The 19,121-nt window shown below is 45.0% G+C and overlaps 1 protein-coding gene across 7 annotated transcripts in view; it reads right to left on the bottom strand.

The window, feature by feature from the left end:
* LOC107394273 (rho guanine nucleotide exchange factor 28) overlaps nucleotides 1-19,121 on the bottom strand; it is a 66,229-nt gene that overhangs the window by 33,138 nt on the left and 13,970 nt on the right. For 5 of the 7 annotated variants that reach the window (XM_070546203.1, XM_070546207.1, XM_070546206.1 and 2 more), the window contains exons 6-10: nucleotides 15,538-15,721; nucleotides 11,648-11,849; nucleotides 11,378-11,453; nucleotides 9,666-9,709; nucleotides 9,182-9,284 (exon numbers count right to left, since the gene is read on the bottom strand). In XM_070546203.1, coding sequence (XP_070402304.1) covers nucleotides 9,182-9,284; nucleotides 9,666-9,709; nucleotides 11,378-11,453; nucleotides 11,648-11,849; nucleotides 15,538-15,721 — 609 coding nt within the window. Of the gene's footprint in view, nucleotides 1-6,584; nucleotides 6,859-9,181; nucleotides 9,285-9,665; nucleotides 9,710-11,377; nucleotides 11,454-11,647; nucleotides 11,850-15,537; nucleotides 15,722-19,121 lie in introns of those variants that run through there. The other 2 variants (XM_070546209.1, XM_070546210.1) reach the window with 1 other exon arrangement.

Here is a 19,121-nt window from a genome sequence, read left to right as displayed (position 1 = left end):
CTTTGAGATGGGGGGGGGGGGGGGGGGGGGGACACACACACTCCTGCTCTCAAAACACACACATGCACGCACACACGCACACACACACACAAACACACACACACGCATGCACATATGCAAGCATCTCCCTCAGGTTCGTCACTTTGCACAAAACTCTGATTCTTCACAACACAATTGCAAACAAAAGGGAGGCACATACACACATACAATGGGGGTGCATGATCGCCATAGCAACGTGCCCAAAAATAAGCCTTTTAGGAGTCGTCTGCAGTATTAGGATGTTTATTGTCAGGACTTATCGGAGCCAAATCGACTACTAAAGTTCTGAGTAAACGCAGAAATGTGAGCGTGTCCCTTTTAAACACGCGTGGGCAAACTCCAACTGCATCACGTGAACGATCAAAAGGTTCAAGTGCTCTTGTCCGGGTCAGAAAAGACTTGAAACTCTACCGTAGGAGGAGTTTTTGATTAGTTTTTTTAAGCTTCTGTAAAGTTCCTGGAAAGTCTCCACAACATTATTTATCATTAAATGTGGTTTAATTTTAGAGTCAGAGGCTTATTTCTACAGCTTGTGTGGGTTGTTGTAAGACTGGCTCTCTGCTCTACCAGCATTTACTTGTACTGGTTGAGCTTCTTCCATTAGTATACCTTTACAGAAATGAAATCTACGCTGTATTTGTGCATTTCTTCTCAGAAATGAGTCTTCAAGCATTATTTCTGAGAATCTAAATAGCTATTAACATTTATAAATTATCATATAAGCATCTGAAATATTAGGTTCTTAAAGGGACTTTACGAAGTTTTGAGTTTTTATGCTCGTGATCGCCCCCTCAGGCCAAAAGTGTAACGGCAGCTTCAATAGTAGGCTCGTGCACGAGGCGCGCATGCTGTACGTGCACACTCCTTAACGAAAATAACAGCTGAGACAGTCCCGTGTGTGTGTGTGTGTGTGTGTGTGTGTGTGTGTGTGTGTGTGTGTGTGTGTGTGTGTGTGTGTGTGTGTGTGTGTGTGTGTGTGTGTGTGTGTGCGTGCCGGAGGACAGAGGACAGGAGAACACACAGCTAATTAATTAAATAATTTGGTTCTGTAGCTTTCTCTTCAGCACAGCCGACAAAGGTTTATGATGGGTCAGTCCTCCTGCATGCTCAGATCATTCCCTTCCCTTGCTTGAAAAATTGTTCCAAAATGAAAGTTGAACCCACATCGTTTTTATCTGTGAATTCAATGCCGTTCGGCGAGTCTCAAATAAGAATTTGGGCATCTTACTGTAAAAAAATATACCATTAATGTAAAAAAGAAACTCTAAATAAACTATGTTCACATCCAGAATCGAACCCAGGTCTTCTGCATGAGAGTCCGACATTTTACTAGGCGAGCTAAAGCGCCAGTGACATTCCATTGTATCTGTAACATTTATATCCTTGATGACAGCTGAAACAACGTCAAACCAAAGAACGGTTCGGAGTGAAAATGGCTATTTTGTTGCTAATTTGCAGGAAATATCTAGAAGAAAGTTGTACAGAAAGTAGCTAAGGGTCCTCAGAAATGTAGCTAGCTTTGTCACTAGGCGTCAGGAACAGAGACAAAGTGGCACTGCCTCTCTCTCTGCTGCTAAAGCTACGGATAGCAAATGCTACGGGCGATGCCTGAGCGTGAACGCGCATGAAGCAGCCTGCTCGACCCGAGCATCTCTCTTTTTCTGTGATTTTACAGAAAAACAAGCAATCACAGTAAAAATGCCAGGGCTCATTCTACAGGACCAGGGCATTGCAGGAGAATGTCTGAAGAAGACATTTATTATTTCTATACATGTTTTGGCTGTCACACTTCCATAATGTCCCTTTAAAATCTCCCTCCTTAAGAAATGAATCCTTAATTGGTCAGCATTCAGAGAAAAGAGAGGTACAAAAAATGTGTCTGGTGTGACTTAGTGAGGTATAGCAAAAAAAAAAAGTAGTGTTTTCTCAATTAAAAATAGAGAACGTCAGTCAGAAACTGTTCAGCCAACATATTAACTCTAACAGAAACTCTAACATAACGAAAGAATAGAATAACTTACAGCAGAAAATATCTACCTTCTAAGATATTCATTCATGCGTTAGTTTTTAGTTTTACTTTGCTGAGAATTTACTAAAAAAATAACAAATCTGATGACCTTAACAGCTGAGGAAGAAGTTGCCACACGACCTCAGGTATGATTCTTTTAATAACAGTCTTATTTTACTAAATCTAAATCACAGATCAAATTATGCCAGTGGGTAAAAACACGCACACGGCATCGCTGCTTCCAACAAAACTCCTTAAGGACCGTTTAAAACAAAACTCTGTAATCTTCTTCATCCATCAGCAGGAGCTGTCAGAACAGTCGAGCAGAAGAAGAGAGAATCCGCAACAGAGAATAAATCCAGCAACAATTGGCTGTGCTTCCTGTAGGCAGCAAGTCGCATAAATCTGAGAGGCAACAGCGAGCTAGGCAGACGCTGATGAGGACACCAGATGATTCCCGTCACATCCACATTAAAACTAAATGAATTAACTCCAGGTGAGCCAGCGGGGCAGAAATAGAGAGGAGTCCTCCCTGAAGTCCTGACTCTGGAACAGAAAACCAAATCCTGGACCACACTTATCTGCACCGAGTCATATTGGACATTTTATTTAGTCCAGCACCTAATCCACATGGGGGGTCAGGGCCTGGATGTGGGTCAGACTGCTGTTTCAAAGTAGATACATACCCCCACCCATCAAGAACCTGACAGACAGGCTCAATAGTTCAGGTTCTGGGCTCGGTCCAAAGCCACAGCTGGCTGCCATGGGCTCAATTATTCACACACCTCTGACTCATACACACCGTCTCGGTGAACATTGCTGTCATGCAGTGAGATCTGTGTTTAACGTTAGTTAACTGGTGGAATAAGAAGCAGAGAGTTCGTATCCCCGAGAGGTTAGAGTCGCTGTCTTTGTGGCAAGGTGTTCGAGGGTTACTATTGCAAACTGGTCTTTAAGCCTCTGTGTAGCTTATGAAACTTTGTTGGAGCTCTGAAAAATTGCCAAAAACAACCCTATAATAAAGCCCTGCAATGGAAAGATCACCCCCCCCCCACACACACACACACACACACACACACACACACTCGGCCAGGACATGAATATCATATGAGCTCCATGCTGATTGGCCAGTTTAGCCCAGCTTTCCTCTGGATGGGTAACCATTGCGTAGTATTGGAAAAACGTAGTAAGCTGCTAAAAGTCGATGTTTTCACGGCTGTGCAGAGGTGCAGTTTGAACATTTCTTGTCTCAGAAGCACAGCGTTGCGTTGCTCTGCTAAATTTACACATTGGGTCTATTTTTTATACACTACAAGATCTCTGCACTGGGGGAGAGTAGCATGGGTGGAGTTGTGGACAAGTGAGGACGAGAACAAGGACCACAAGCAACAGATCTGTCTAGCATTCAGTCAAAGTCTGGATATTCCCAGTACGTCCTGGACTGTGAGTGCGCTAACATTCTTCTTTATTACGTTTGTTCTGCGTTGATTTTCTGACTCTGTTTTTTATATCAGTTCTTTTCTAAACACGCAGAAGTAGAGCTTGATTTTGCCTTTTTACTGACAGTTCTGTTGTTCTGTTTTTATGTTCGATGATAAAAACAGAACAACAGAAATATAAAGGAAGCGATCAAAATAAGGAGACGTGAACCCATGAACATGAACAGAGAAAAAAGGATTGTACACACCGGACAACTCATGGGACACTGGTGTGGGCAGTAGAGGGCGACGTCGTTCTCTACTGCCCACAGATACTCGGACACGGAAGTGTCGCCACCAACGTCACTGTGACGAATGCAACAGTACTAGTCAAAACAAGCTCCTCGTGATTTTTATCTTGAGAGGCTCTATAGAAATGATATTTTCTTCTTCTACTACTTCTCTGTGTGTAGAAAAGAACCGATGAAAAATGGAATTCTTTCTTGTTTTCCTCTTGTCCAACTAGGAGGTTAGCAGTTGCTTAAGCTAGCATTAGCAATAGTTCACGCTAATGTTAACATTAGCTCAGGCTAGCAGTAGTTTGGGCTAGCATTAGCTGTAGCTCTGGCTAGAATTAGCAGTCGCTCAGGCTAGCATTAGCAGTAGCTCTGGCTAGAATTAGCAGTCGCTCAGGCTAGCATTAGCAGTAGCTCTGGCTAGAAATAGCAGTCGCTCAGGCTAGCATTAGCAGTAGCTCTGGCTAGAATTAGCAGTAGCTCAGGCTAGCATTAGCAGTAGCTCTGGCTAGAATTAGCAGTAGCTCAGGCTAGCATTAGCAGTAGCTCTGGCTAGAATTAGCAGTAGCTCAGGCTAGCATTAGCAGTAGCTTTGGCTAGAATTAGCAGTAGCTGAGGCTAGCATTAGCAGTAGTTTGGCCTAGCATTAGCATAAGCGTGGGCTGGTGTTGTTTTGCAGTTAGCATTCACACAACTAATGTTTAAATATTGCAGACGTTGAAGTGGGTTTGGGCGTGCCGTGTGCCTACCGTTACGATGGGTAAACCAGCTTTAGTCAGAATCGGTTATCCATTACAACATTCCTAATATGCATAGTGAAATGGTAAATGGCCTGTATTTGATATAGCGCCTTCCAGAGTCCTGGAACCCCCCAAGGCGCTTTACAACACAACCAGTCATTCACCCATTCACACACACATTCACACCCTGGTGGGGATGAGCTACGGTGTAGCCACAGCTGCCCTGGGGCGCACTGACAGAGGCGAGGCTGCCGAGCACTGGCGCCACCGGTCCCTCCGACCACCACCAGCAGGCAACGTGGGTTAAGTGTCTTGCCCAAGGACACAACGACAGCGACAGACTGAGCGGGGCTCGAACCTGCAACCTTCTGATTACGGGGCGAGCACTTAACTCCTGTGCCACCGTCGCCCCATCGTAGTGAAGCTGGTCGGAGGCGGCACAGGCTTTTTGGTTAGCAACATTAGATACCTCAAGCTGTCTATATTCAACAACAACAAAGGGTTTTGAATTCAAAGGCCGCTTTGAGACGCGTGGATCGTCTTTATACCAGATTTCTGCTCCCAGAAGGTATTTGGAGTGATGAGGTTGATATTGTGAGTAAATCCCAAAGCGAGAGTGAACCTTGGACAGAAGCAGGAGCCAGAGCAGCATCAGAGTGAAAAAGCGTCCGGCAGCTCTGCAAAGACTAAGACAAAGACAGCAGTCAGGTAGGGCCGGGTTTCCAGACCAGGGCAGTTAAACACTCCGAGTGACCCTTCAACTCAGGCACACTCCTGAGAGAGAGAGAGAGATGTTGAGAGGCTAGGCTGAGCGTTCACAAGCGCCGTGTCTCAAAATCCCATCAAAAATACAACATAAGCACAATTATTAACGGTATAAACACAACCAGCTGATTTGTTACGACTGCAAAAGGACTGTTTGTTCATGGCGAGCCTCTCTTTTATGACGCAAGCTGCTTTTATTCACCTCGCTAAACAGCTGTCACACTGGAGAGAGCTGAGAGAAGCGAGGTTCGGAATAAAACAATCCAAGTCGGGAAGATTTACAGCCGAGGCCGTTTTTACCTGAGAAAAGCAGCAGCTCTGTTACTTAGACCACTTCAATCATTAAAGCAATTGTTCACCAAAATCCACAAACCCGCTCTGAGTTACGACACCTGTGGTGAGGCGCGGTGGTCCAAGCATCACATACCCACCGTTTACATTCAAATGCCAACGAGATTCAGCCAAGGGGCCAGACAGAGCGCTGCTCGCCTCTCACCGAGAAGAAATAAACTTCGGCTCGCACCTGAAATCATATTTGGGTTTTTCACACAAGTTCAAAACATTAAATAAGAGGAGGATACCTGGTGGGTTTAAGTAGCAGCTGTTTCTGCAGACAAGCAGCGTCTAATACTTTCTGATGTCATTCCAAATTAAGAGGCAATAACGTCGATAATCTCTCAGAGGTTTACGGTGAAAGATGGCTGGAGGGACGCCATGACACGGCCGTGGCAGTAACACGATCTTCTCCTGTCACCGTCTTCCCTTCCAACAAACACAGCCACCCGCACACAAGCAAAGAGCTTTTCAACCACATCGTTTTAATTCAGAGCTATTTTCAGCAGCTGTGCGAGCCCTCCCGTGTCTACGACTGAAGCAACAAGCACACGAGCCAAACACCAGGCGGCACCTGTAACGGATAACTCGGTCTCAGTTTGCAGCTCTAAACGGAAATCAGTGGGAGGCGAGTCCCGCAGAAACACAAGGGCAACGTCGGGTCGAAGTTCAGCACAAAACAAAGTGGCTGTGATGAAATTCCCGTCTGACATTCCCCAACAAACTGTCACATATCAAGTTACATCAGTGGGAAAGATGCAGCCATCTACGTCCGAGTGGAGGCCTGGGAGTAATGGGAACGGTCTAATTTTAACTTTATTGTTCCACAGTGAACGGTGCAACTCATCTGCCAACAGGGCAGCCTGCACTTCGTTACTCCAACGGCCAACTTTAGCATCAGGCAGGAGTTTAGTTTTCCACATGGATCCAACGTCTGTCAGACGGAACAAACATCAGTTTTCATCTCTAATCATCATTCGGTTACCTTTTTTCCCCGTCTTCCTGCAAATCCTCATCCTGGGAAAAGAAGGCCAGGAGTAGTTGAAAGGAGAATCTGAGTCAGAGTCCATGATGTTGACGGAAGCCTGAAACTGCAGAACCGGAGCGAGCAGCGCCTCCTCTTACATCCCTTCCCACATGGCCGAACAGACTAGCTGCAGCGCCCGCTCTTGTTTTTCCAAAGCCCTGCTGCAGACTCTGACACTTCAAGAGTGAGCCAGCGTGTTCCCCTCCGTCTCCCCCAAACCACCCCTCCCCCTAAAACCCTCGCCTCCCCCCTTTCTCGGCCATGCTCCAGCCTCTCTTCCCTGTCTACCACTTTCCTTCTTTCCTTCTCAGATCTGTGCCAACTTCACGCTCTTCCGTCGTCTCCCCCAGTCTCCCCATCTAACGCGCTCAGCTCTGAGTGAGCGGGAGAGACATCAACACATGCTGACAGGAGCAGGGGAGGAGGAGGAGGGCACTGACGGCCGGAAAGAGTGACCGAAGGAAAGAGAGGAGCAGAGAAAGACAAACTTCGTACCGACTTCAGAATCTGCAGCAAAGACAAACAAGGAGGCAGAGAGCTTAGCGGAGGTGAGAGGAATCATTAACCCACTGAGCTCATGATGGTCTCAGAGGGATGCCACTGTCCTCCACCTCCGCAAGGCGTCCCAACATGTCCGGAAAGAGAGCTTCTCCTTCAGTCTTTTCTCTCCTTTATTATACTGTAGCATGTCAAAGCTGAGCTGAGGAGGGGGAGAAGAAGAGAAGAGCGGGGCGGTGGTGGAGGGGCAGACTGCCAGGTCAGCAGCCTCACCATGGAGACAGCAGAGAGAGCTGCTGTTTCCGTCCTCCTCTCTTCTGCCAACCCGCGGGACTGCTGCGCTCTGTTGGAGCAAATATCGTGCAAACCAAGCCACAACGAGAGTTTAAGAGACAAATCAGACAACGATGCCGCAAAACGAGGTCGAAATCGTTTGGAAATGCACAAACGTTTAAGAATGGTGAATAAAAAGAGGAAAAACAGGATAAGAGGGGGAATATTTGCTGAGAAAAGAACGAGCCACACCGTGACGATAGAAAAGTTTCAGTGTGGGCGCGTGGGGAGCTGGTGGAGGACGTTGGCACCGCACTAGAGCACATTAATGCTGCCTTTGTGAGGTCCGTGTGGGGTTTTAATCCCTTTTCTCCATTCTCCAATTAGATCACTCAGTCGGTGTGGGAGGGGGTTCTCAGCGGCTCTCGTTGGGGTTGCGCTTACTGTTTCTTGTCACCTCGTCAAACAACCAACATCATAAATCCATTTTCTGTCTGGCTCTGTCTCTCTTCCAGAGTTTTAACGCTCCTCCACTCTCCTCTCCCTGGGGATCGCAGCGAGCTGCAGGATCAGTGCATTCAGGAAGGCCCTGGCAACCCCCATTCAGCCACAAACACCCCCTTTTCAAACTCTCCTTTACTCCTCGCCCCCTTTTAAGCGTTTATCCCTTCTGCATTCCTCCTCTCAGATGAATGCACGAATGCTGAAAACACTTTCACATACAACAGCCTTCTGTCTCGCCGTGGCTGTGTTGAGAAGAAGAAGAAGAAGAAGTGTTTTTTTTTGGTGTTTGTTCACTAAACTTGGTGTGTTTTTGGGTTGGGGGGCAGGGAGAACGTGTTTCTTCCTACAGAATCACTCTTTAGTGTTGGACTCTCGTAAAGTTACAGTAATCTGAACCGGAGACGAGAAGGATGACATCAGGAAGACAGGAGGGGGGGAACATGACAAGTACATTCAAAATTCCACATCTCTCATCGAGACCCCGGCCGCACAAGTCCTGTCTGTCTATACGATGACGCAGAAGTTGGAGTTAAACAGCCATATAGCGCGTGTTAAACAGATGGACTTTCAGTACGAGCTCCTCCGCTTCACGGAAAATGTAAAAACCTGCTGGCCGATGCCTGGCAGCTCTGGAATGTCTAACGAAGAATTTAAAGTCTCTGAGGGTCATGTGTGCACCGCTATGCAGGTGTAAGAGCCCGAGTCACCCCAGCTGTCACTTTTCTCTCATTTGAGCTTCTCAAGCAAATCCAGAAGGTTGACTGAGACCATCGGGAGGACTCAAACCAAAAAATACCACATCTGCCAATAAACAGACATCCAAACACACAGAGAATAAACGGCAACAGCACCCGCAGAGCATGAGGATTAAAGACGTCCGGTGCCAAGTGTAATTAAGACCAAACTCCGAACCACAACATTCTTACACCGAGGCACTGCAGCCAATTATTAACCCACGGGACGTCCCCACTCTCAGAAACGCTCCCTTTACAGTCCAGACTAAAGCCGCGTTCAGGATCGTTCCTGTTCTTCTGTCACTGCTCAGAGACAAACGGGGTAAATCAGGATTTATTCCCCCACCGGCACATCCAGACTCCAGAAGAGCGGGTCCAAGACAAGTCAGGGGCCTGACACGTGATCTCGCTGTCAGCCGGGATAGTAGTCAGTTGTGGCTGCTGTTAGTTCTGTTCAGCGGTGAAAACATTTCCTCATCTAACGGCTGAAAGCTGCTTGAATCAAACACCGCCTAAAGCAACAGCTACAGCCGGCACAAAGCTTACCGCGTTTACCAGAGCGGGACGGCGACGAGTCGTCTTCGCTGTACTCCTCGATCAGGCCGAACATCAGCGGCTCCTCGCAGTCCTCGCAGAAGAAACTGGGAGCCTTCGGTGAAACGACATTCAAGTTTACAGACGTGTGAGAATACCAGACGACAACTAGAGCTAAGCACAAAAACACAAGTGCTGGGCACTGAGATCAATTAGTTAACCATCTGCATCACGTAAAACAGCTTCCATTGGATGACCGGAGTCATGTGCCACACCTGTCAAAACATTAAACACACACTCAGCCGCTCACAGACTCTGTTTTTCTCTGCTGCGAACAAGGTGCCAATTCCAACACCTGAACAATAGGAGCGAATCGACACGGGGCGCTTAGAGCCTCGCTCCGGTCAGGACGACGGTTTACAGCGAGCTGGTGCAGATGTGCATAAAACAAACAATAAAAAGGCTTTAAAAGCAGAGCCCTGCTTCAAATACTCACGTTGTCTTCAGGAGAGAGTCCTCCATCCATGACAGAATACGGAGCTGCAAGAGAAGTTTAGAAGAAGTAAAACTGCAGCTGTTGAACTTCAAAAGAGACTCAAGTCAGCCCAGATGTTAGTTTTTAACGACGTGCATAAAGTCTTATTTTCTTTTTTTATTCATAACCTCTGGGTATTTTTACCATCACGTCCTAATCCTTTTCTTTTTTCTGCTCCTACTACGTGTGACCGGGGTCAAAGGAGACGGGGTGTGGAAAAAACCAACAGGAAAGGTGAATTGGTTTGATTTGTGACCCTGGGCTCGTCTGATGATGTAACAACAGGAAGTGAAAGGAAGAAAAATGACTGGATTAAATGAAAAACGTCACATTTACAGGTGAATGATTTCCTTAAGACTCACATTTTATTTGTCTTCGTTTGAGATAAGAAAAACAGATTTCTGGAGATAGTCCGCTTGATCTTTACAGAAAGTTAAATACAAGATCTGAAATGAACATCCGTTTTCCTCCAGCAGGATCGAGTTTTCACACCAATAAGAAATGTTTTTGCATTCGACCTATGTGTTGAAATGATTCAGTTGCTGTACTCTAAACTCCCATTTCCATCCATCCATTGTCTGAACCCGCTCTGTCCACGCAGGGTCGCGGGGGGGCCTGGTGCCTATCTCCAGCGGTCAATGGCAAAACACACACACACACACACACACACACACACACACACACACACACACACACACACACACACACACACACACACACACACACACACACACACACACACACACACTAGACAGACCAATCGACCTAACAGTCATGTTTTTGGACTGTGGGAGGAAGCCGGAGAACCCGGAGAGAACCCACGCATGCACGGGGAGAACATGCTAACTCCATGCAGAAAGATCCCAGGCCGGGAATCGAACCCAGGACCTTCTCGCTGCAAGGCAGCAGCTCTAACCACTGTGCCACTGCACAGCTTAAACTCCCATTTCTAGATTCTTAATTTGCTGTGATTTATTTTTTAAACTTAAAACAGGCAAAAATAAAATTCTTCATAATTTAAAATATTCTTTGTCTGATTCTAAGAACCAAAATAATATGAAATGCTATGATTACTAAACAAGAAATGTTTTGATATTTTTAAATGATTTTTGATAAATTGATGCAACAAATTGCAGCGTCTGTTATTTCCGTTTGCCCATTTGCAGAACCTCTTCATTCCAGCAGAGGGCGCTACATTTCTATTAACATCTACAGAAGAGGGGCAGCACAGTGGAGCGGTGGTTAGCATTGTTGCCTTGCAGCAAGGAGGTCCTGGCTTCACATCCCGGCCTGGGGTCTTACTGGAGTTTGCATGTTCTCCCTGTGCATGCGTGGGTTCTCTCCGGGTGCTCCGGCTTCCTCTCACCGTCCGAAAACATGACTGTCAGGTTACCTGGTCTGCCTACATTATCCTCAGGTGTGAGTGTGTGTCTCTGTGTGGCCCGAAGATGGACTGGCGACCTGTCCAGGGTGTACCCCGCCCGTTTGACTGCTGCAGCTAGGCACAACCTGGACAAGCAGGTTCAGATAATGGATGGATGAATCTACAGAAAAGTTCCTATAAACACCTGTTCAAACCGTAATAATTGTAATAAAACTGAGATACTTTAGGTTTGAGTTGTTATAATTGAATAAAGCTTCTGTTTTAGATACTGTTATGAAGCAGGTGGTACCGTCGTCTGCTGGATCATCCACAAGTTCTTCTCTTTCCAGTAAGGTCTCCACACGCTCCCTTCTGAGTGACTTAATCTGCAAGAAAAAAAGTCACGTGTATGTGAAAAGATGTAAAAGCCATGGCAGGATTGCTTTCATTTTTATTTTTATTTCTTTGCCATAACGCAGCTCAAACTCAGATCTAACTGATCCCCTTCTAAATGTCACCATGTGTCATTTTTGTTTTATTTTATTAAAACATAAGAAAACAGGTTTTTAGTCCTCGTCACCTCTCTGAGGAAGTTCTCATCTCTGAGTCGGTCTCGGAGTACCAGGATGTCGGCGTGCCGGCTCTCCTCTGAGCTCCAACGCAGGTTCTGTCGAATGGTTAGAGTCAGGTTTCCGGTGTCGTGACAAAACCTGAGCAAACGAGACCGATCTGCCCACACCTGGGACAGACCTGCTGGAGGTGTGGCTAGAGGGTTGGGCGGGCTGCAGCATGGAGGGATAAACAAACATTAAACCCTTGTGTTATTATTTAGATTGCATAAAGTTTTATGGCAAAAGAAACAGATTTTCAATTAAAAAATCATTCATCAGCGTTGGGTGAAATTAATCTTCAAACTTCCATGTTTATGTCACGCTTAAAGGGACTTTACAGACTTTTGAATTTTTATGCTCGCGATCGCCCCCTCAGGCCAAAAGCGTAACGGCAGCTTCAATAGTAGTCTCGTGTACGAGGGGCGCATGCTGTACATGCACACTCCTTAAAGAGCAAGTCACCCCCTACAAGAAATTTACTCCACTCCCACTTGTTTGAAAAATGCAACAAATGCTGTTGCCTGGCAGACCAAGAGGGCGGAGCCGCTAACAAACACATACACACACACACAGGCTCACAATGGCATTGTGACAACATAAAGTACCAGCTAACATCATAGCATACCTCTTAGCCAATAGCGATGGCAGATTTACATTCAAATACAGTGCAGAATGTTTCCCTGACGATGGCGCAACACTGACAGTTTTAGGCAGAATATTTAAATTTTAACTAAGATGCACTGAAGCGCCAAATTATTGACGACACGTGTCTGCAGCACGATTTTATATAGTTTATCAGCAAAAAAAGTAGATTTGGGGGTGACTTGCTCTTTAACGAAAATAACAGCTGAGACAGTCCCGTATGTGTGTGTGTGTGTGTGTGTGTGTGTGTGTGTGTGTGTGTGTGTGTGTGTGTGTGTGTGTGTGTGTGTGTGTGTGTGTGTGTGTGTGGCCCGGAGGACAGGAGAACGTGCAGCTAATTAATTAAATGATTTGGTTCTGTACCTTTCTCTTCAGCACGGCCGACAAAGGTTTATAATGGGTCAGTCCTCCTGCATGCTCAGATTAGAGCCCTGCACTGAAGACCTAGGCCCTCAGGTCGGCTCGGCCCGACGGCCCGAGGGTCGGGCTTCGGGCCAACGACTGTGTAATTACCTCGGACACGGACCGGGCGCCTTTATTTTTAATCGAATTCATTAAAAAAAACTGAAACAGTTGAACGCAGCAGCACCTGCCTGCTTCCCACGCACCGTTAGCTCAGTTAAGGTGTGTGTGGTTTATAAATGCGCCGATATAAACAAATTCTTAAACTGCTGATTGAAACATGTGCCCCTGTTCTAATACGCCATTTTATGTCCACTTTGATGTCAGAAACATTCGTTTATTCTCATGAAAACGGCAGCGTTCTATTTTTCTGTGAATAAATTCGCTCTGCAGTTAAATAAATACAGCATTCGTCGCTGTTTTTTTTCTAACTGGACGCATTTTCAGAGCGGCAGATTAAATTTACAAACGCTGTATTAACTGGGGGCGTTTATTTAATCTGCCGCTCTGAAAACGCGCTCAGCAGTTAGAAAATTAGAATGCTGCTTTTTTTTCTAACTGCACAAGAGCGCGTTTTCAGAGCAGATTAAAATTACAAACGCAACCAATTAATATAGTGTTCATAAATTTCATCTGCCGATCGAAAAATTCGCTCTGTTAGAAAAAAAGCTGCATTGATGCTGTTTTTCTTTCTTTCTTTTTTTTTTTACTGCAGAACGCTTCCCACAGATAATCAGAACGCTGAGCGTTCTATCACGCTACAACATCATGAAAGGTTAAAAATAAAGTCGGGCTCGGGCCAGAGAATCCTGAAAACCTTTTCGGACCGGGTCGGGCTGGGGCTCCAACCCCTCAGGCCGGGCCGGACACAGGCTCAGATTTTAGGCCCGTGCAGGGCTCTATCTCAGATCATTCCCTTCCCTTGCTTGAAAAATTGTTCCAAAATGAAAGTTGAACCCACATTTTTATCTGTGAATTCAATGCCGTTCGGCGAGTCTCAAATATAAAATTGGGCGTCTTGCTGTAAAAAATACACCATTAATGTAAAAAAGAAACTCTAAATAAACTATGTTCACATCCAGAATCAAACCCAGGTCTTCTGCACGAGAGTCCGACGTCTTACTAGGCGAGCTAAAGCACCAGTGACGTCCTCAGTATCTGTAACGTTCATATCCTTGATGGCAGCTGAAACAACGTCAAACCAAAGAACGGTTCGGAGTGAAAATGGCTATTTTGTTGCTAATTAGCAGGAAATATCTAGAAGAAAGTTCTACAGAAAGTAGCTAAGGGTCCTCAGAAATGTAGCTAGCTTTGTCACTAGGCGTTAGGAACAGCGACAAAGTGGCACTGCCTCTCTCTCTGCTGCTAAAGCTACGGATAGCAAATGCTACGGGCGATGCCTGAGCGTGAACGCGCATGAAGCAGCCTGCTCGACCCGAGCATCTCTCTTTTTCTGTGATTTTACAGAAAAACAGGCAATCACAGTAAAAATGCCAGGGCTCATTCTACAGGACCAGGGCATTGCAGGAGAATGTATGAAGAAGACATTTATTATTTCTATACACGTTTAGACTGTCACACTTCCTTAATGTCCCTTTAAAGTTACATCCACATTTCCACTATAGGAAGTAGCAAATATAACTTCAATCTTAAAGAGATACTTAGCAGTTTTGATTTGTTTAGCACCCCCTAGTGTTCAGTAGTCAAAGCAAAAGTGAAACTTATCTCCTCGCTGTGCGTTCGTTTTTTAACACCTTGACCTAATCGCTGAAATGTCTCCTCAGCATTCTTGAGTGTCTACAGGAGTGATTCATCACTAAATCAAATGAATCAGCTGAGTTCACGATCGAACACATGCAGGAAACATGCTGGAAGCGGACTCCAGCACCAGGTATGTCAGATCCACTTTATTAAGTCCAACAGGGACCAGACCGGCACTCTGAAGTTGCAAGCGCAATATTCTGATCACAGAGGGAGGTGGGGATCTGAGTGGTAATAACCCTGTAAAGGGTCATTTTAGCACAAACCGACTTAAAATATGAAAAAGTGGCATAGTATGGCTTTAATCTCCAACATCCAGGATCATGGTGGTCTTGAGGTCTCGAGAGCTTCCAAACGTGATGGAAGAGAGAAAAATGTGTGGGTGTCTGCGATTCAGAACTCAAACAGAGACAAAAAAAGCCTTTTATCATTTTAACGGACTTATTTTACAGCAGGCATGTAAAAGTGGAAGTCTAACGAAAGCACTGGTGTCATAATCAATAGGCCTGCATTCCATTCCCTTTAGAAGTTCTGCTCATTAGCATTTTATCCGCGTGCACAGCTGCATTAGTGGAACGCTGCCTATGCTTTCCCTGAATTTTCAAGTCCAAATATATGTCGTGAAATAGGCCCGTCACAGGAAATGCAGGTGACCTGCCATCATTTACAGCCTGCATCAATTAGACTTGCTTTGTAAAAACAGGAAAAACACTTTTGAAATTGACCCAAAGGACAGGACTTCTTTTCAGGATGAAACCTCCTCCGACAACCGGGAAGCATGTTGGTGGGGGGAGAGTTATTGATATTACTGTTTTCCTCCTCAAATATGAAAAAAAAATGTGCAAAAGGTTCATCTCTTTTTGCAACTATTTAAAAAAATGAGAATCATGAGAACAAATTATTTTAAATTAACATTTTGGGGGGATTCGAGTAAAAGCCGTGCCGTGCCGTGCCGTGTGTAACAAAATCCCATAATCAGTGTTGAATGTTCAGAAAAACTACTTAATTTGTCATTTATGTCCTCAAATCACCATGAAGGACCTTATTATCTTACTGTGTGAGCAGTTCCAGGAGCTCGGCGTTGCCTGTGATCTGAGCCAGCTGCAGCGGCGTGACTCCGTCCTCGTTTGGCAGACTGACGGCCATCAGACCTCCCGGCTGACAAAGCAGCAGCTCTGCAAGCCGATATAGACCCCAACGCACGGCCAGGTGGAGGGGGGACTCTCTGGCACGACGGTCTGGAGACAAGACAACACATTTCTCTTGATTCCAACATGTGCAGTAAAATTAAAAGAGATGTGTGTCAGAAAGCAAACTGAAGGAATCTGGGGTCTCATTTATCAAACATGGCGTAGAATCCTTACTAAAACCGTACTTAAGCTCGGCAAAAAAAATGTACTTACGTCAAGCAGGTTTGTGATCTATCAAACATGGAGTACGCACAGCTGCACGCAATCTCCGATTCATAAATCGGAAACTAACGAGAAAGGTTCTCAGCTGCTTTTTAGTCATATCCCGCCCTCGCCACGCCCACTTACTGCCATAAATGGTCAATGCAAAGTGCCTTGTGGGCCTCATGCATATGCATAAGCCGGCTGTTGCAGCATTTCGATCACGACCGCAGATCAAGGAAGCGCTATTTTACAGAAGCAGAAGTTGAGGTAACTGGGGGTGAGGTGGAGAAATGAAAGGAAGTGCTTTTGCAAAACAAATAAGAGAAAATCCGGAGTGGCACAGCGTTGCTGAAGCCGTCAATGTTGTGTTCTTCAGAGAGATCTGTGGTGGATAAAAAAAAAGATCTGATCAGAATTCCATCCCCAGACTCCCGGGTGAAAGTCGCGCGCGCTAACCAGTCAGCTAAACGGGGATCGCCCTTATACAAGTAGCCAGGGTGCATGATCAATCGGGTCACAGTGACAGGACACTCACCGTCACAGACGCATGATGTTCTGTCTCAATCTGTCCCCCTGCTGATTTCTGCATTCCGTATTCTGCGCTTCAGGCTGTGTGTGTGTGTGTGTGTGCGTGCGTGCGTGCGCGTACGCGTATGTGTGCGTGCGTGTGGGGGATCTTGTTCTGTGTGAAAACGAAGCAGTACAAGTGATAATGCTGCAGGTTTCATAATGGTACCCTGCTCAGCAGCAGCACTGCAGGTGCTCTCCATGTCCAGCATGTGTGTAAGCCAGGTCCTTAGTCAACTTAAAGTTGCGCACATTTTTCCGCTAAGTTCTCTTTCATAAATCCCAAAGTTTGCGTGGAAAGTTGCTTACGCTGTTTTCCGACCCCGTTTTGTGCGTAAGCTAGCTCGATAAATGAGGCCCCAGGTCTTTTTTGTTCATTCAGGCCAGAATGAATTTCTTCTACTGACCCACTTTAAAGTGAAAAACTAAATCACAATCATTAAGTAGGTCAGAATTTCCTTCTGCAGATGAACAAAATCAAGGCTTGTGTGCAGGTATCTACAAAATAAAACCCAAATCATAAAAATATTTCTGTTTATGATTATTTCTGACTTATGTATAGTTTTTATTATTAAATTGTAAACTACATCACAATTGCAGCACAAAATTATTGCAAAAATACTGCAGCATTTGACATTCACTCAGCAGCAAGACAAAAAAAAAAACCTTTTGAGTTAGAAAACACATGGGAATAAATACATCAAAATATTGAACTATTGTAAATAACATAAAGAAGTAGAATACTTTTCTAAATATGTATGGATAGAATGTCACTTGGATCTTTATTTTGGGATTTCCGCAATTTAAATTTTTAAGAAACCCACATCTTGATTCTGGGTTTAAAAATGCGTTGTAATTACCGCGTTACTGACAATTGTACCGAGTAAATATTACCATTTTCTTTCCCTGTAATGCCTTACATTACCACATTACAGCAAAAAGCAATGCATTACAGTAATTAATTACTTTTGTACCGCGTTACTCCCAACACTGCCCTACTGGAGACTGCAGACTGGAGGGGGAAGGGCTCCATATTGTGACGTTTTTATGAGAGGTTTCTCAGAAAGAAGTCTTTCTCTGGCATTTTTAAACTTTCTAATTTACATAAAAAGTAGGTCACGCACAGCGTTTGACTTTTTGGCATGCTACTTTTTACCACCTGCCGTCTTTATTCACAAACAACAAGACAATGTTGGTTTAGACTCTTTGTCCCCTTTAACATTGAGTATGCAAAAAACAAGGTGGAAGGTCTTGTTTTTAATATTAAGGTTTTGCCCTTTATTATTATTTTTTTTACAACTTTAATGTATTTTGTTAGTAATAATTGACTTTAAACTTAGAGGTCCATATTTACACAGCATATAGGCTAAACAATTAATTAATGTCATGAAGTATTTCTTTCCAATTAGCTGCAGATACTGAGAGGGCGACGCTGCACTGATACAGACGACCATAATAACATTACAGCTAAAACCTAGTTTGTCGTTTATGTGGGTGGCCTCACACAATCACTGCAAACAGGCAGTGGCATCTAGTAAACAACACACACACACACACACACCCGCCTGGGGCTACTTCCAGATGGGAAGGCTCTATTAACCACATTACAAGATGCTTAACCGGCTTTGATGAATTTGACAGAAGCACACATGCGACCGTCTTCACTTCCGATTTCAACCCTCTGAGTACAGAAAATGTGGAATGATGGCGGAGGTGGAGAAGAGGACAGTTGGGTTGAAGAGTTCACCCTCCTTACATAATGTTGGCTTTGAGCTCCCACTGCGTGAGGTTTGTGAGGGGAGCATGAAAAAGGAAACTGTTTAAAGAAATACTTTCTTCTTGTTCTTCGTGAACATCTTCAATAATCTGAGCTCAGGACATTTAAACAAAGTTCCTGCCCTCATTATTCAGATAAATAAAGCACAACTAAACAGGTATACTGTATATTGTGGAGTACCACAGGGGTCGGTTCTTGGGACAACCCTTTTCTCCATCTACATGCTTCCACTTGGACAAATTTTCCATAAGTACAACATATCGTTTCACTGTTATGCAGACGACACTCAGTTATACATGAATATGGACTCCACTACACCCAAAACTCTTCCATCTGTACTTCAGGTCTGCCTGGAGGAGATGAGGGCATGCATGGCCGCAAATTTTCTTCAACTAAACAGTAATAAAATTGAAGCTATCATTATCGGCACTCCACATCAAACACAGTCTCTCTCCCTTAGCAGTATTTCCATTTTCGGTCATGAAATTCCCCTTTCCTCTACTGTAACAAATCTTGGTATCAGACTAGATTCAAATCTTACATTTGACACCCACATCCGCCACCTCTGCAAGGTCTCTTTTCTCCACCTCAAAAACATTGCTAAACTCCGTCCCTCTCTTTCCCAGCCAGATGCAGAGAAGTTGGTCCATGCGTTTATCTCCTCCAGGTTGGACTATAGCAATGCCCTCCGTGTTGGGGCCCCCGGCACGAGCATACAAAAGCTCCAGCACATCCAGAACTCAGCTGCCCGGGTCCTGATGAGGAGACGCAAATACGATCATATCAGAATCAGAAAGCTTTATTGCCAGCGCTCCAGCGAACCAGAGCATAGGAACTTGACTCCGCAGCACAGCCTGACCAAGGTTACATGCACACATAGACAGAACAGATACAGGCAGA

Source organism: Nothobranchius furzeri, chromosome 17 (genome assembly GCF_043380555.1).
Source record: "Nothobranchius furzeri strain GRZ-AD chromosome 17, NfurGRZ-RIMD1, whole genome shotgun sequence".
In the NCBI taxonomy this organism is placed as follows: domain Eukaryota; kingdom Metazoa; phylum Chordata; class Actinopteri; order Cyprinodontiformes; family Nothobranchiidae; genus Nothobranchius; species Nothobranchius furzeri.
This window is presented reverse-complemented; position numbering and strand designations above follow the sequence as displayed.